This window comes from Telopea speciosissima, chromosome 5 (assembly GCF_018873765.1).
Source record: "Telopea speciosissima isolate NSW1024214 ecotype Mountain lineage chromosome 5, Tspe_v1, whole genome shotgun sequence".
NCBI classification, from domain to species: Eukaryota; Viridiplantae; Streptophyta; class Magnoliopsida; order Proteales; family Proteaceae; genus Telopea; species Telopea speciosissima.
The window spans coordinates 23,664,194-23,683,357 of NC_057920.1; the positions used below are offsets into that span (position 1 = coordinate 23,664,194).

Sequence of the window (19,164 nt, forward strand, 5' to 3'; positions counted from 1 at the left end):
TTATGAATGGGAATGAATCCATCATTGGTGAAGATCATATTGCAAATGCACTCTATATTCATATATACATATAAACAGAAAAATTAGGGGGGTGGGGGAGAGACTGCATGCTATGGCAAACCAAGGTTATAAGTGACGCTTACAGTTTCTGTTGTAATTCTATTATTGCTCTGTTTCGCTTGGCCTTGCAGGCCCTCAAATCCTTGGTGCAAATGCTTTTGCTGAATGTTAACTTCCTATTAAAGTGAATAAATCCCTCAGAACTTGGATATTTATTATTGTTGTTGATCCTCTAAAATTGTTCTTCGTCCAGTAAATATTTACTGTTACAAACTTGCTTTGTCATTCGGTACCAATATCATTTATTAATCTGGGATTCTCAAGTTTCTCACCTGCAGTTAACTTCTGATATTTTTTGTTCTTGTCTCAGAATCTTGTGCTGCAACTTGATCTCTACAAAAAGCTGGAAAAGCACAGAGGTTGCGTGAACACTGTTAGCTTTAATGCGCTAGGTGACATTCTTGTGTCAGGCTCAGATGATAGGCTGGTTAAAATATGGGATTGGGAGGCCGGACGTGTCAAACTCTCTTTCCACTCAGGGCACACTAACAATGTTTTTCAAGCAAAGATCATGCCATTCACAGATGACCGTAGCATCGTCACATGTGCTGCTGATGGGCAGGTAATTTTTGGCTTAGGGAAGATTCTCAATTTAGAACAGAAAAATCAGAAAAAGCTATTCCAACCTTTTCTGGTGTGTCTGGCGCCTATACTGCAGTTCCAAGCCCCAACTGAATTAAACAACAACAAGAACAACAAACATAGCCTTATCCCAACTTAATGGGTTCAGGCGTTCAGCTACATGGATCCAAACAAAACAAAATAGGTAAAACTGAGGTCTAAATAACAAAAAGGGGGAATGAAGATATGGGAAAAGAGGGATGGGAAATGAAATGAGAAATGAAAAACAGACACTGACAAATGAAAGATGAGAAATGAAAGAAGGATGAAAGTAAGAGGAAAGAGGCAAAGCCCAGCAAGTCGGGATCATCTCAGCTAAATGGGGTCTGCTACATGGATCCTTGCCCTCCAATAGGTTCTATCTGAGGTCATACTTGGTAGCATAGTTATCAAGGCGGGAAGGTGGCCATGGCGTTTTAGAGGGGGCAAAAAGCAAAGTGACACCACCATGGCGGCAAGGCGCCCGCCTAGGCCCCCAAGGCAACCAAGGAGCCTGGACGCCATGGCGTTGCCTTGATAACTATGCTTGGTACAAGGCCTATACTATGCATGTCCTTCCTCGCAACTTCTCCTATGATCATTTTAGGCCTACTCCTAGCTCTTTTAGCTCCTTCAATCGCGATCATATCACTCCTCCTTACTGGGGCGTCCCTAGGCCTTCGTTGAACGTGACCATACCACCTCCCCAACTGGATTAAACAGAGGGGATCTTATTACGTGGGAACTGTTATGTTTTTTTGTTCATAATCTATTTTATCTTCTCTATCCATTATGTGGATCATTACTTGTATCACTAGTCAGTGTCTCAAAAATTTTTGGAGAGTGCTATAAATTGAATGGTTTAGGCTCGGAAATCTGAGTTGACCACCTGTAGTACGTGCCTCCAACTGCTTGTGCACTTCACTGGTAGAGTAACCTCTATTTTATTCTGTTTGAAAGAATTTAATTTCATATTGCTTCAGAAACTTCTGTTGCAAATTTTTTGAAACTTTAGTGGACTGAATTTCTAATGAGAATTTGGTTTTATCCTTGTTAAATTTATAAGGTGAGACATGCTAAGATACTAGAACGTGGAAAAGTTGAGACAGTAATACTTGGGAAGCATCAAGGAAGAGCTCATAAATTGGCTATTGAGCCTGGAAGCCCTTACATATTTTACACCTGTGGTGAAGATGGATTGGTTCAGCATGTGAGTTGTGATCTCTGTAGCTCTTTGTTTGTTGGTTCTATTTGTTTTTCATTTGTGGAGGAAATCTAAGGTAACTGTCTGTTAGACCTTAATGACTAAAATGTGGCATAGTTCTTACTTGTTAGATGCAAGACTCAAACCATTTGATGGGTCCCAGGAACCAGATCTCTTAAGTCTTAATATGAGATTGCTCGCCGGGACCCATACTTCTCCCCTCCCCCCCCCCCCCCCAACAAACTTTCACCCCTGCAAAGAAAGAAAATTCATATTTCCTGTTTGTTCCCAAAATAAAACAAAAGATGGGAGGATTAATTACCTAGAATTGGGTTGCTCCTTATCTTCTTGGTGTGCCTTGACTGGAACATCCATTTTCCTGTAATTTTTTCATGTTGTTGGTGGACCTTCTGGATTATCCACCTTGAGTTTTGCCTTAGATTTCCTCTTTTGTGAGTCATAATCCATGTCACCCTAACAATAGACTTCTTACAGTTTGATTTGAGAACTGGAAATGCTACCGAGCTCTTTACATGCAAATCTTCCCGTGAAAAATCAAGATTTGACAGAATTGTCAACCTAAACACAATTGCGGTAGATCCCAGAAATCCAAATTTCTTTGCTGTTGGGGGCTCTGATGAATATGCTAGGATTTATGACATCCGCAAGTACAAGTGGGATGGATCAACTGATTTTGGGCAACCTGCAGATTCCTTCTGCCCTGCACATCTGATCAGTAATAGGCAGGTGGGAATAACAGGCTTGTCCTTCTCTTATCAGAGTGAGCTTCTTGTTTCTTACAACAATGAACATATCTATCTTTTCACAAGGGATATGGGACTGGGACCTGATCCAATTGCAGCGTCATCATCATCTGGGGATGGTGAAGCCACTGGAACAGAAGCTGATCCAGTCTCCATAGCATCTCCATCCACCCAGAATTGTAATAAGAGATCTATGCCCCAAGTCTATAATGGGCATAAGAACTGCGATACGGTGAAGGGTGTTGGCTTCTTCGGCCCCAACTGTGAGTATGTTGTGAGTGGATCTGACTGTGGTCGGATTTTCATCTGGAGGAAGAAAGATGGACAACTTCTACGGGCTATGGAAGCAGACAAGGATGTTGTTAATTGTATTGAGCCGCACCCTCATGCCTCCTTTCTTGCTAGTAGTGGCATTGATAATGATGTCAAGATATGGATTCCTAAGGCCTCTGAGAGATATTCCCTGCCAGTGAACCTTGAACAGGTATGCCCTTTTATTTTGGAGAATGTGGAGGCTTATACCGAGGTATGGCTAATTGTATGGTCTCTTAAAGCTTGAAAATGAGAGAGCTGAAAATTTTGTTTTTTGGTGACACTTTTTTTCATAGTGTATGCCATAGTTGCATTCAAATATTTATGTGGGGTCAGTAGATTAGTGACAGTCTATCAAGGTTATTGCTTGATGTGGTAAACTTGCTAGTTCTGGGGACTCAAAGTTGATGATAACCACCACTTAGACCTGAGATATCGCTATGGAAAATATCCCTCTTAGATGGTCGTAGTTATCCAATCTGATCTTTTACCGAAACCTGCATCTTTTAAGACTGTCCAAAGCAAATGCGTTCAATTGGATGGCTACTATCATCAGAAAGGGTACATTTGGCTGAGGTATCCATGTGAAGATTCAGATGATGTTACTAAATCTCTTCTGCACAGTGTTTGTGGGATGTCCTAGGCATCCGCTACAAAGTTTCTTTTATACTAATTTTAGGTTGCCAGTTGTAACTACTTCTGCAATGAGTTAATTTCTTTCTTTTTCTGATTCTGCTGCTTATTGGATTTGTGACTTTGTTGTAATTTTTTATTTTTTACTTTATTTATTAAATTAAAAAAAAATTCTTACTACTTTTCATATTCAAACTTTTCCACCTATTTACAAAATATTTATTCGATATTTTGATTATTTTATCTATTGTGGCTTTTTCTCCTTTTCTTGAACATACATTTAATTTGGCAATTGTTTTTTAATTTTGAAAAATGGTTGTATTTTGTAGCCCTTTGAGTAACAACAAATCTAGTCTTGAGGGTGTAGGCATTTGCTACTGTCGAACGTCATGGCTGAATACAATTTTGAAAATGACAGTTGAAACATACTGTTTGATTTCTACTGGCTTATTAGATATCTACTCTTAACCTTCAATTGTGATCAATAATCTTTTACATTCTTTGAGAGAATATTTGGTGATTCATGGTCCATTCATTAGACTATTAGAGACAGGAGAAATAAGATGACAGAACTAGGAGACCTGTCAGTGTGTTTCCCTTTCCCCATTTCAAGTGCCAGAGTGTGTCATAAGGTCATGGCCAGCAGCAGAGGAAGTTCTAATTTCTCTGATGTTGTTACAAAGGTTCAGAAAAGTGGTCGAATTACTTGCTTTCTTCCCATTGATGATTATTATTACGATGACAATGATGATGATCTTTTGGCTGCTGTACCCAGTTGAAACGTCCGAAAAGGCGCTTGCTGTGTAGGGTATCATCTCCTCAAGAGTTGCTGTTTCAGATTTTGTCATTGCAAAGGCGGAGATCAAGACCAGATTCCGTTGAAGAAGAAGAAGATAGCGCACCAAGCAGGGAATTGTTAGAGCTTGTGATGTCCTTTAATAGCAACCGTGACGGTGATGGTTCATCTGATGAGGATAGTGATGCAGGAGATTCCTCCAACAATACTGGCGGTGGGGACTGTATGGTTAACTGATGTGGCGGGTTTAACCATCTTACTGTGATGACGATGGAAATTGTACATACTTCAGGGAATAAATTCGATATTTGGTATTGTGGCATCATACCGGAAGAACGATGGAAATTGTACATAATTTAGGGAATATATCAATATTATTTGTTTGTTCTATATAGTTTCTTTTTTTCACCTTTTTTCTTGAGTGAAACCATTCTACTGGGTTTTGGATATAAATTCTGGATAATTTTTAGCATCCGTAACTTTAGCATCCGTAACTTTTTGACTAGTTCGTTCTTTAAACTTCTTGGCTGAACCTGATAACTCATGAACGTATTCATGTATACAGATCTCGAGTACAATTTCCATGGCCTCCCTATGTAGGTGGGATACGTACCCAGAACTTCAGTGTGTTGTATGGAGAATCCGGTGCTCTGGTGTGGGTCCTTCATTCCTTGAGCAGTGATGGTCACCTTCTGTAGCAGTAAGGGTTTCCTGGTGAAGATCTTGCATTCCTGAAACACAGCTTGCCCGTTCCCGATGGTGCCGTAGATTTTCCATTCTTGGTAGAATTGACGGAGTGGGAGTATAGTGTGTCATGGTAACCTTCCATGATGCACCGTTAGAAGGCTGAGAGGTCCGAGTCAACTCGGAGAGCCACCACTTGATGGTTCCCTGGTCAGGCCGACTTACAGAACGTCGTCATGTCCTTCGCTATGAAATCCCGTCCAGAAACTGCTGCAAACCCCCATCCCCTCCGAAAAAAAAATGGGGTTTCAGTCTAGACTCCCAACATGATTTAGCTAGTTTTCTTTCACCAAGGTGAAGAGAGAATCACTTAACCCACGAATTCAGGTAGTTGGAAGAGAGTCAAGAGACTCTTGGAATAGGATATTTTGGACTTTGCGTAGTAGAGGGAGAGGAAGGATTGGGGAAGAGTGATTGACTGTTATAGTGGTGTTTAGTAGTTGGAGATCTTGTTCCCATTTGGAGATCGGATTTGGTTTTTGTTTTCTAAAGATGGCATTGTTACGTGCTGTCCAAATGAAATAGGCCGTGATGGATCCAATACTAAGGATTTTAAGTTTTTTTCAATAAGTCTAGGAGGTTAGAGCCATGGATAAATTTAGTACGAAGCTCAAGGGAACCTGTTGCCCAAAGAAATTCTTTTAGAGAAATGACAAAAGAGGAAGAGGTGCCAAACGATCTAGTTTTCCAGATTACAAAGGCAACACCTCTCATCCATGTCAAAAAAGGTTCTAAGCTTACTTTTAGTGGTAAGACCTCCGATCACAGTTTTCCAAAGTCAAAAAAAAGAATTTGAGATCGATAAGTATAGGCACCGCATTTTGTCACCCTGGAGAGAGTACATCAATGATGAAACCATTCCTTCAGAGTCATTGGAATCTCAGTCACTGACAGCTTGGAAAAAATTTAGAAGGTAGATGTGCTTTAACATATTAAGCATAAATTTAAAATTTCGTGCCAAGACGACACGATTTTGTTGTTATTTCATGTAAACTAGGATTTTGCGATCACAAAAATTGTCGATTCCTACGAGTGTTTATTAAGTGACCAAAACTTTTTTGAATGATCCCAAATTTTGTGTTAGTATATTTTATCATTTTAAACCATTTACTAAAGTTTTTTTTGTAAAATTTATCTGATTTCGCCACTGTTTTGATCAAGATGCCCTGAGGAAGTACCTTAAACTTCGGGCCCAGATACATCTAGTTTTTGGCCAACTCACCATCCAATTTTTACGTCATTGAATAGTTCATCTCGTGACCTTTGCAATGACACTTGGATCCCAAAAATTGGGCCACTGGATCTCTCCGAATCGCACTTAATTAGAAGTTTGATGTGTGAAGTGGTAAAAACTGGCCAATCGGAGCAGCCTCTGCAGTACGTAAAGGCATTTTTGGCTTCAAATAAGATCTCCTCACGTTGGAGGGTGGTGGTAGCGGCTTGGGGGAGAGAGAGAGAGAGAGAGAGAGAGATTTTCTCAAGATCTCTACACCCCAAAACCCTTGGAAGAGAAAACCAATAAATGTAAGGTGAGGGTTCTCTTTCACTCAATGAAGGAAGGGTTTTTTGTGAGAGAGAGAGAGAGAGAGAGAGATTTCCTCAAGATCTCCACACCCCAAAACCCTTGGAAGAGAAAACCAATAAATGTAAGGTGAGGGTTCTCCTTCACTCAATGAAGGAACGATTTTTTTGTGTGAGAGAGAGAGAGAGATGTTTTTCCTCATACCCCAAAACCACCTCAAAAACCCTCAGAATAGGAAGAGAAAACCAATAAATTTAAGGTGAGGTCTCTCCTTCACTCAATGAAAGAAGGGTTTTCTCTCTCCTCGTCCAGAAAACTCAAAAAAATAAAAAAACCCCCCAAAACCAAGGGGGTGGTTGTTTGCAAAATCGACAAGGTGACTACGAAACCGAGTGTCTGAGACTCCTGCGGGACTCAGAACTGTTTAAGAGGTACCTGGGTGGTCTACGGACTACCGATAAGGCCTGCACATATGAACCGACATATCTCTCCCGGCACATGGAAGCCAACGATTGGTACCTTTTGTATTTATTTTTGTATATTTTTAGTATGTAAATGAGTTCCACACACACACACACACACACACACAATTCTGATCCTCTCCAAAAAACTGCATCATGCCTCTTTATTTATTTTTGGCCTTTGTGTACTCTAATCCACACTTCAGAATTATAGGTCGATGGCCTCATACTTGCATATTTTATATTAACAATTCGACAGGTTGAGTGAGGTTAAAATTACATGCCACTGATGATGCTTGTCGTTCCCTGCTTTCTAGTGTACTGTTTCCTGGTCCTCTCCAGGATTTATCTGTTTTTCTCTTTATCGATCTGGTCACTCTAGAAACATTGTTGTATATATATGTGCAGGTACGTACATCCTCTAATTTCTAATTTCTAATGAACCCCCCCCCCCCCCCAAAAAAAAAATAGGAATTTAAAAAATCGACCAATGTCGTTAATGAAAGATATGACTATGAAAAACCGTTTCAACATAAAAAAACAACAAAAACTAGAGCAAACATATAATAACGGATTTGAAATTGTAACCAAGCATTCAAAAGAGAATGAGATGAGAAATACTTAAACTTTAAAGTTTTGGCCCACAACTAATTAGGATTTATGATGAGACATAATCCTAATCTGAAAATTAAAGCTTTGTTATAGGTGTGGTATCTCGAACACCCAATCCTCCAAATCATTTTGGTTTACAAAGAGATGACCAAGACACTGGGCAAAAGCTCTTTTATTAACCTGCTTTCCCTAAGCACGCATTGATAGCATTCTATTGGGGGCAAAGAGATTTAGACTCCATTTGTTTTGATGTAAAATTTTACCTGAAAAATTTTCACTTCAAAAAATTTGACTTATAAAGCATTGGAAAACTTTTCAACATATAAAATTTTACAATTATAAAGTCAAATTTACTGCGAAAAATTTTTCAGGTAAAATTTTATACCGAAACAAACTGAGCCTTAGGAAGAAAAAAAAACATGGCATGATGGAAAGTTGGAATGGAATTGGGACTGATTTGATGAGGATACTTCGCCTATTTGGGTTAATATGTTGGATTTCCAATTAGATAGACGATTCTTCACTCTAACAATTAGGTGATTAAGGGTTTTTTTTTTTAATCCTAGAGGATAAATTGAAGTACCAAGATATTTGGTGGATGATTCTATATCAGAAACCCTAAGCAAAGATCAAATCGATCTCTTGGTGGATTCAAAAGTATCGGAGCTAAAAAGGTTTCCACTCTTTGAGAGATCGATTTGTTGGCCAGATAAGTCTTCAAAGAAATGAAGGATGGCAAGGGTGGTATTAACATCCTCTCAACAATTGCCCTATAGAAAGAAATGTATCGTTTGTAAAAAGAAAGTGAATGATTTCAAGTGCAGATCGAGCAATTTTGATTCCGCAAAAGAGATCCATCTCTCGATAGACCTTGAGTAATCATGAGAGACACTCCATTACAGAGGTAAAGATATATGGACTCAGTGGACATCCTTCTCGGATGCCATGAGAAGTTTCAATTATTGATTCAAAACATCTCCTTGCTAACCTAACCCCATTCAAATCCCGAGAAGTTTCAATTATTGATTCAAAACATCTCCTTGCTAACCTAACCCCATTCAAATCTGTCATAAGTCTTAGACATATCAAGTTTAAACGCTAGATACCCGATCTTACCCTTTTTCTTCTATTTAAGATAATGAAATACTTCTTGGACAATAATGATATTATTAGTGATTCGACAACCTTAAGCAAACCCCATTTGAGGTTTTTTTTGGTTACACTTTCAATGTAACCATATTGCTTTTGACCTCTTTCTCACAGAACATGATATAAGTTCACAGTATCAGATTTGGCTATGGATCCAGATCGGTCACCCCGGAATTCGATACCTAAACAATGTGGTTCAAGGTATCAGTATCGATTGTATTAATAGATATAATTAATATCGTCGATACCTAATACCGATACAATACCAATATTGTAGTGTGTGATATTGGCAAGGGAGGGTAAAATGATCCAAGAAACCAAGGTATCATTATTTAATTTTGAGAGCCAAAATGGTCTGATCCAGCTTGATACGATCGATCCGTTTCATTATCGATTGAGACTGATATAGATACCGATACCAATACCAAAGACCATGGTCTTCTTTGTACTATAAAGAGAAAAAAAAATAGTATTACTGTTTACACCCTATTTTTATACCATGATTATACCACGTATACTTTAAGACCGTGCAGTGCACGTGTCATGCAAGGGTCCCTTTTTGAATTTAAAAAATGTTGGAAGGTGGTTATGTAAGATAGGAATTTGTGGATATATGGTTACTCAACCAATTGGGATGTTCAAATTCAAATGAGGAGTTGAAGTTATTGGAAAAAATTGCTAGGAACCACCTGAAGCTACCAAGAATGTTCATAAAAACTAGAATTTCAGAGGAAGGAGGGATCTCTCGATCAACAAACAAACCTGCAACTTATTTGTCTTTTATTTCCTGCAATTTACATTTCTTAGTGTAACTCTCCTCCCCAAGATCCTTTGTGATCATTCTTTCCTTCCTTCCCTCATCAAATTCTTATGTGGTCCTTTGTAATAGTAGTACTTTCTGCTGAATGTTCTCTTGTCAAAAATCTATCAAAGACTTCAATTTCTTGTTTCACTATCATCTCTCTGTGATTTCCCTTTTTCTAGATTCATTGCAATTTGGTCTTTTATTTCGAAAGTCCTTGGAGAAATCGAGGCAGGAGGGTAATCCACAAAACTTGATAGAAGTCAGAAGCACAAACTTCCACTACATTGAGTCTTGAAGACTTTGGCACGCCCTTTAAGATAGACCGATCCTACGGTTCACCAATTGTTTGAACGATCCGGAAAAAGAGCCAAACAATTACACAAGGGAAAAAAGAACGCTGCCTGATCTTGTAGCCATTGCGCCCAGACACATAGTAAAGTGTAATAAAAAATCTCATCCATGTATATGTCCTTGTGTGTGCTCTCATTGGCAATGAGCTGATGCAAAGGCTGCATAACTAATTATACTTTGTCTTATTTGACCCTTATATTACAATGACAAGAATATTCATATATTTTCTTTTTCATCTGTAAGGCTGCATTGTTCTTCATCTATTGCATTCTTTTCCTTCTTGTTTTCTTTTTCATTGGGAAAACTGTAGATGTTGGTAAGAGCCAATGGTCTATGTAAGTTGCACGCACATCCATTGTAATGTGCAGTTCACAAACTGGAATTTTGACCTGAAGATTGAATGGGAGGGAGGGAGTTTCAACATTTCATGTATCCATCTCCTCTTGACTACTGATTTTCGATCCAAAGCTACATCTGTTGAACCGAATTTGGAAAATGATTATTGTAATTCTTCGTGCGTGCACCAGACACAACCCGGAATCTCATTAATGATACGTGATATGGTGAATGCAGAAAATGAACATGAAATAAGCATACATAAAAAAAAGCTGAAGAAGTCTTAAATACGCGGATCGAGCTCCTCTTCAGGGACCCCAATGCTTAGGGAGTATTCACAGGGGCATCTGATGGCTGGGCTGTATTGCACACATCTCGATAAATGATTGGTGCATCGAGATGTGTGCGGCACAACCCAGCCGTTAGATGCCCCCTGGGCACAAGGTGTTAGAAAACAACATAGCAGAATAACGATTTGCAGAAGAAAAACAAAGAGAAAGAGAAAGCACACACACAAGATAGATTTTTACGTGGTTCACCCCTAAGAAGGTAGGCTACATCCACGGTAGAACGATAGTCTCAGATCCACTATTTCTGTGAAGAATAAAATACAAAACCTTTCTTACAATCCTCACATCTCTCAAAGAGATGACCACTATATAAAGATACAAAATAGAGAAATCCTAAGCCAAGAAAGTACAAAACTGCCCCCCAAAAACCCACTCGGTCTAGTTTAGGTTCTGAACCAACATAGGACGAAATAAATATCAAATCGAAGATCTCGACGAGCTCTTCAGGTAACCGTGCCTATTGAAACTTTTTGGCTCTTCTGGCGTGTTTCGAAGGCGAAACAACCAGCCGAAGATTCAACAATACTTTCTTGATTAGAATTGAGGAGATCAGGATTCACGAATGACACTCACAGGAGGATAAATGAGTTTTTTCTACAATGGAAAAAAGAGGATGACACATGTTAGGCATCCTAGCGGCGTACCCAATCTTTTCCCTTTATTAAACATTCTCCTCTTCCCAGGTAGATTTTTTGTATGACATTTGACATTCTCCACCATAAATCAGAACAGGCCACACATCATCCGATGTTATCCATCCCAACCAATAAGATGAAACTGCAGTGGATAACCCCTCACTCCATTGCCATCCATAATCCTCCAAAACACAAGCCACAAACACCTCAAGTTCCATATCCACATCTCCCTCTCTTGACCCAACCTAATAAAAATCTTTCCATTCCTTTCCCTTTTTGATTTCTCAGCCCTCCACACCAACGTGTTTCACAAAACTTGCCTTCCCTATCAAATTGTAATTAACAATAATATGGCAAGTGTCACCTCTGCTGCCGTTGTCATCCCCTCTTCTTTCACCGGCCTTAAGGCAGGAGCAACCACCAGAATGGGCTGCTCCGCCAAGGTTGGACCCACCACTACTGTTGGTCGCTGGTGTCAAGGCATCACTCAAAGAGGTGGGAGTGGCGGTTGTCGCTACCGTCACAAGCGCAATGCTTGTCAGCAATGCCATGGCAATCGAGGTCTTGCTGGGTGGAGACGATGGCTCGTTAGCTTTCGTGCCCAACAGCTTCAGCGTCGGTGCAGGAGAGAAGATCACCTTCAAGAACAACGCTGGGTTTCCCCATAATGTGGTGTTCGATGAAGACGAGATCCCTTCTGGTGTCGACGCTTCAACCATCTCTATGAGTGAAGAAGACCTCCTTAACGGCCCTGGTGAGACCTATTCCGTCACCCTCAAAGAAAAGGGTAGCTACTCTTTCTACTGTTCCCCTCACCAAGGAGCTGGCATGGTTGGTAAAGTTACCGTTAATTAATTTTAAGCTTTCAAGGATGGATTTGTTAATGATGTCTCTCATTTCTTATTTTTTGAGGGTTTTGAGAAAAAAAGGCATAAGGGAAACCAGGTCCATAGCTTGCAATTGCATCCGGTGATGCTTGATAAACAATTTGATTTGTAGTTGGCTGGTTAGTTTCGGTCACCTAGACTTTTTATTATTCCATTATAATAAAAATATTGGCAAAAGATCTTTACTTGGTCGCATGGTCTCTACACAAGCGTATGGACCAATAGGTGAGTACCCCTGGGTATCTACCTAGGTGGCATTAGTTCACGATGCCCTGTGACTCTGTGCGAGGGCATAGGAAACACCACCAAGTGCAAGTAGAGATCTTTTTCCCTAAAAATATAATGGAATACGTGAATTGCAATTGTTTAATCCATTTATTTCCATTCTTGATGGAGATTAATGCCAAATCGAGCGTCGCAGATGGATTAAAGGAATTGGTTCGAATGTTCAATAGCTATAAACCAGATTCAATTTTTTTCCCTTAAATTTTTACTAAAAAGAAAAAAGAAAGTCTGGTCGTGTGGCCCTATGCCCAGACACTGCCCCTCAAATGAGCTGTTCGTAAGGGTGTCAAAATGGAACCGAAACCGAATATCAGAACTGGAACCATTTAAGATCGAATCGAACAACATCACAGAAAATGATCTGATTTTGATTTTATAGGTTTTCTTCCTGGTTTGGTTTTGATTTACATTGTAAAATCACGGTTTTAAACCGAATAAGAACTGGTACCTCTTACTTGAATACTAGCCCATGCATCAATTGGATTGATTAATAACATACTAATTAATTTAATAAACAACGATTATTACAACATACTTGAAACATAAAATAAGTAAAATGTTTTGGGTTAGCTATATATTATATTTGTTCAAGTACGAATTGAAAATGATGGATGATGTTAAAATTAATGGATTAACAAAATCCTACTTGCTAATAGAAGAAATAGTTTGTTAATCATGTGAGAGTGGAGAAGAAAAAAAAATGGGAAAACCAAAGAATAGGAAATGAAAAGAAAGACAAATGAAGATGAGAATTTTTTTTTAAAATCGCATAGGCATGAGAAATATGGTGAGTGAGGGAGACCGGGAGAGAATGGGGAAACACGGGAATATAAATGCTTTGAAAACCTAGGTTGTCTTCATTACTGTTTTCCAAAACCGACACTACACAAACCGCATGTAAACCGATTGTGAATCGGATAACGAAAACCGAATAGAAACCGGTAAAATCGGACCGTATGCAAAACAATTCTCATTTTGGTTGATTCCTATCATGTTCGATTTTGATTTCACTTTATCAAAATATTAACCGCACCGCAACCAAACCGAATAACTAGAATCACACTCATTGACACCCTTACCTGTTCGCATCCTACAAAATAAAAAATATCTCTGGTTGATGCCTTGCACATTCCCTCATAGGCCAGCTGCATGGTGTAGGGGCCACCCGATTGGATAACATTTTTTTCTCAATATTTTATAGGATAAAGAACTCTGTCGGGTAGTGTGGCCTGTGCCCCCCTTATTTTGAGGAGGAGAGAGATCGACACATGGGAGTGCTGGCATAGGCCACACTCCCGTACATAAAACTACTTCTTATATTTTAGGAAAAAAGATCTCTGTCTGGGACTGTGGCCTGCGTCAGCACTCCCATGAGTCTATCTCTTTCCTTCCCATGTGAAAAGACACTTCTGCCCCCTTGTTTTAAGGAGGAGAGAGATAGACACATGGGAGTGCTGGCGTAGGCCACACTCCCAGACAGAAAACTGCTTCCCTATATTTTATTAACCTAATGGAAAAAAGAACACTGCGTGGCCTGCACTGGTGCAGGGGCTACACCATCAAGCAACGAGTTGGGGGGGGAGGTGTTGAGGGATTAACTTTCTTTTTTGGGAGTGAGGGGGGGTGTGAGTGGGGATATGAACTCAAACGGCGAGACCGCAAACTTCCGAATTTACCTCTAATTTCTCGATTTGGACTCTCCTCTGTTAGAATCCAAAATAAGAGAGAGAAGGGGAGAGGGTGAGGAGATGCAGAGTCAGTGAATTGCAGGGACGAAGAGGGTGCAGGGGTAGTATATCACGATTGTAACAGGTAGCGGTGGTTCGTGATGCAGGGCAACTACGATGAACAGTTGAATTGCTTTTTATCTCATCCAATGGTCAACAAAAATGCTAGTACGTGAGATTCTATTTACACATTGCTATTTACACATTGCTAGTGTATAGATCCCCTCTAAAAGAAAAATTAAAAATAAAAAACCAATTCTTCTTTCATAGGTACGATGAATGGGATTAGAATGAGAATGGATGAAGAAACAAAATGCCTATATATAGGGAGAGGGTCCCACAAATGTTTTTTGATTTATTTTTATTTTTTCTATTTGTATAATGTGGGTTTCTATAAATTGATAATCTTTTTCAGACAGCTAAGTGGTGGTAGCGTGCAGATTCCTTCCCAAGCTACCAACGTGGAAACCTTCTCCCGTATAAATATAAACAAAGTTTTCTTCAACTATGAATGGATAAAATTCCTTGCTCACTAGTGATGTGATCATAAGTTGAGACTCTTGTCTCATCAATAAACTCCCACCTCTATTATTGAATTTGAAAATACCTTAGACAGTAATAAAGAACTCTGCTGCTGGAAACAAAAGCACTTTCAGAGAACTAAAATACTCTTAGTAGGCATTTGTAGAGAACAAAAGTACTCTTTGTAACAATTCCAAGAAACAAGGTCTCTCTCAATATATATGAACATCCCCTATACGAGGGATACTTTCCTTTTGAACCCACATCCTTTTAAAATCCCATAAATATATATATAAGCAAGTCATCAGACTAGTTTGTGAGCAATGTGGGGACTAGCGGTGTCAATAGGTCGGGTTGGGCTAGGCCTGCCCTAAACCCTAACCCCAATCCTAGGGGCCTTAACCTAAACCCTAACCCAACCCAACCCAACCCTAGCAGGGCCTAAGAAACCCTCAACCCAATCCGACCTTGTCGGGGTTTTCCCTAACCCGACCCGACCAGACCCTGATTGACCCTGATAGGGTCGGGCAGGGTAGGGTTGGGTTGGCCCTGATTGACCCTATCTTGACTCTAACCCTGATTGATAGGATTGAGAATACATCCATAAAAATGATAAATCCACATCAAAGATATATATACAAAAACCTGAAAAGTACCTTTGCTTTACTCCTAAGGTCCAACCTAGATCCACCGATCCTATTTTTTGACAATGAGAACAAGCATTAGAAAGCCAATAGCTTGGAAAAAGATGATATTTCCCTTGAAGAGATCACAAAGAAGTAACAGTAAAACCATAGAAAAAAAATATTCTTTAAAGAAGAATTAGATGGGTGTTGAGACATGTTAAGATACCTTGCACCATCATCCAATTTGAAAGGGACTTTGTTGTTCCAATCTCAGTTGCAGAATACATGAAACATAAGCTTGGTGATGACACAAAGGTTGAGATATTGAAGACAAAAGGCCACCTTCCTCAGCTCATAGCTTATCCTTTGCTGTTGGAAGTATTAAAGAGAGTGCTTTGAATTAATGATTAACATGATAGGGTATTTTAGAAATCTCTCTGTTCCCTGCCTTTGTTGTTCTTAAAGGGGCAGGGACTTCTACAAGTTATATATGCAAGAAATTGTCATCTTATATTCTATGGTACATTACTAAGGCTCGATCTGCAAAGTGATTCCCTCTAATAAAATACCCTTAAAAAATGATCTGAAGTGTTTATCTCACCGTTGAAGCCTTTGTAATTGCTGCTTGCAAAAGATTGTTATGGACTTCTAAAGTAAATAATTCACGATCTTCCCTTTCCATCTTCAGTGTTCCATATCTTATAATTCAGTACTAACTTACATGATATTGCTTTGGTGTTTGATGGGTCATGCTGGATTGGGGAAAATAAATAAGGATTTAGGCATGATCATTGGGGAATGACATGGATCATTTGTCAAGCTTACAGTCCGATTTTAAAGTCTTTTTCCATATTTTGCTAAATGGATTAGAAAGGAAGATGGAAAGGCACAGTAGAAGAGGAAGACGAACATACCTTTGTCAAGAGACTGAAACTTGATCGTCAAGAGAATCAAAGCAGAGAAGGAGGAAGAGGAAGGCATGAGCGGCGGCTTTTCTCGGTTTCTCCCTTAAGGGATGTGGATGAAGAGTGAAAAAATGAAAAGGGATTTAGGGTTTACTGGTTTAGCCATCTCTTTTGGGCTTTTCTGTCTTTTCCATTATAATATATACATTATTACATTATATATATACTTATAACTAATACAAGGTCGGGTCCGGGTCAGGTCGGGCTAAGCCCGAGGTCTTATCCCGAACCTGACCCGACCTTTCCAAGGTCAGACAAAACTCAACTCTAACCCGCCTTTCAGGCTGACAGATCAGGGTCAGGTCCGGGCCGGGCTCAGGGCGGGTTCGGGCCAGCCGGGCATTATTGGCACCCCTATTCTAGCGACGTAGTCGAAGCACCCGATAGAAAGTGATGGGCAGCACACACACGAAGGGAGAAGGACAAGACTGGAATCCTCTCTCTCTCCAGACCTGGAGACACGGAATATCTGGAGCGCCTGACCAAACTCATGCTGCACAAAGTCTTCTTCAAGAATTTGTGATGAGCGGAGCGGAGCAAAGCAGATTCTTCTTATTTCTTCTTGGCAAGGCACGCGACTCTCTCTGTAATCGGAAAAAATCTTCTGCATGCGACCATTTTTCTCTATTGCAAATACGCGAGCCAGCATATACTGATGTGTATTGAGCGTATTATCTCCCTCTCACACTTTTCACATGTGCTATCAAATATTGTCACATGTGATATGGATATCAACCTAGTATTGTAAGAAATATTTTTGATATGGCAACCCAATCTTTCTTTGTAAATCCAGTGATCTCATATCCTGGATATATGACAATCCAATATCACATGTAACCTTTCCTTATCTAGTGAGCTCTCTCACTCACTTTTTGTAATCCATATATGTACTCCAATTGGAGTAATATCAAATAGTGAAGAATTTTACTCATCTAATATAATATCAGAGCATAATCACTCCAACGAGTTTTTTTTTAGATGAGTAATATTCTTCACTATTTGATATTACTCCAGACCTAGAGACACAGAATATCTGGAGCGCCTGACCAAACTCATGTTGCACAAAGTCTTCTTCAAGAATTTTTAATGAGCGGAGCGGAGCAGAGCAGATTCTTCTTATTTCTTCTTGGCAAGGCACGCGACTCTCTCTGTAATCGAAAAAAATCTTCTGCATACGACCATTTTTCCCTGCTGCAGATATGAGAGCCAGCATATACTGATGCGTATTGAGCATATTATCTTCCTCTCACACTTTTCACATGTGCAATCAAATATTGTCACATGTGATATGGATATCCACCTAGTGCTGTAAGAAATATTTTTGATATGGCAACCCAATCTTTCCTTATAAATCAGTGATCTCATATCCTGAATAAATGACAACCCAATATCACATGTAATCATTTCCAGTGATCTCATATCTTGGATATATGGCAACCCAATATCACATGTAACCTTTCCTTATCTAGTGAGCTCTCTCACTCACTTTGTGTAATCCCTATATATACTCCAACTGGAGTAATATCAAATACTGAAGAATATTACTCATTTAATATGGTATCAGAGCATAATCACTCCAACGAGTTTTTTTTTTAGATGAGTAATATTTTTCACTATTTGATATTACTCCAGACTTGGAGACACGGAATATCTGGAGCGCCTGACCAAACTTATGCTGCACAAAGTCTTCTTCAAGAATTTGTAATGAGCGGAGCGGAGCAAAGCAGATTCTTCTTATTTCTTCTTGGCAAGGCACGCGACTCTCTTTGTAATTGGAAAAAATCTTCTGCATGCGACCATTTTTCTCTGTTGCAGATATGAGAGCCAGCATATACTGATTCGTATTGAGCGTATTATCTCCCTCTCACACTTTTCACATGTGCAATCAAATATTGTCACATGTGATATGGATATCCACCTAGTATTGCAAGAAATATTTTTGATATGGCAACCTAATCTTTCCTTGTAAATCCATTGATCTCATATCCTGGATATATGGCAACCCAATATCACATGTAACCTTTCCTTATTTAGTGAGCTCTCTCACTCACTTTGTGTAATCCCTATATATACTCCGATTGGAGTAATATCAAATAGTGAAGAATATTACTCATCTAATATGGTATCAGAGCATAATCACTTCAACGAGTTTTTTTTTTTAGATGAGTGATATTCTTCACAATTTGATATTACTCCAATTGGAGTATATATAAGGATTACATAAAGTGGCTGAGAGAGCTCACTAGATAAGAAAATATTACATGTGATATTGGGTTGCCATATATCCAAGATATGAGATCATTGGAAAATGTTACATGTGATATTGGGTTGCCATATATCCAGGATATGAGATCACTGGATTTACAAGGAAAGATTAGGTTGCCATATCAAAAATATTTCTTGCAATACTAGGTGGATATCCATATCACATGTGACAATATTTGATTGCACATGTGAAAAATGTGAGAGGGAGATAATACGTTCAATACGCATCAGTATATGCTGGCTCTCATATAGAGAAAAATGGTCGTATGCAGAAGATTTTTTTCGATTACAGAGAGTCGCGTGCCTTGCTAAGAAGAAATAAGAAGAATCTGCTTTGCTTTGCTCCGCTCATTACAAATTCTTAAAGAAGAATTTGTGCAGCATGAGTTTGGTCAGGCGCTCCAGATATTCCGTGTCTCCAGGTCTGGAGTAATATCAAATAGTGAAGAATATTACTCATCTAAAAAAAAAAACTCGTTGTAGTGATTATGCT

General features: G+C 39.2%; 1 protein-coding gene and 1 pseudogene across 1 annotated transcript in view; both read left to right on the plus strand.

Annotated features, from left to right (window-relative positions):
* LOC122662090 (DDB1- and CUL4-associated factor 8-like) overlaps positions 1 to 4,817 on the plus strand; it is a 31,486-nt gene extending 26,669 nt beyond the window's left edge. The window contains exons 2-5 of the mRNA XM_043857650.1: positions 431 to 682; positions 1,787 to 1,930; positions 2,420 to 3,172; positions 4,409 to 4,817. Of these exons, the coding sequence (XP_043713585.1) occupies positions 431 to 682; positions 1,787 to 1,930; positions 2,420 to 3,172; positions 4,409 to 4,666 (1,407 nt within the window). The 3' untranslated portion in view covers positions 4,667 to 4,817. The remainder of the gene's footprint in view (positions 1 to 430; positions 683 to 1,786; positions 1,931 to 2,419; positions 3,173 to 4,408) is intronic.
* A 6,920-nt stretch (positions 4,818 to 11,737) lies between these two features.
* Positions 11,738 to 12,296, plus strand: LOC122662091 (annotated as a pseudogene).
* Positions 12,297 to 19,164: the final 6,868 nt, after the last annotated feature.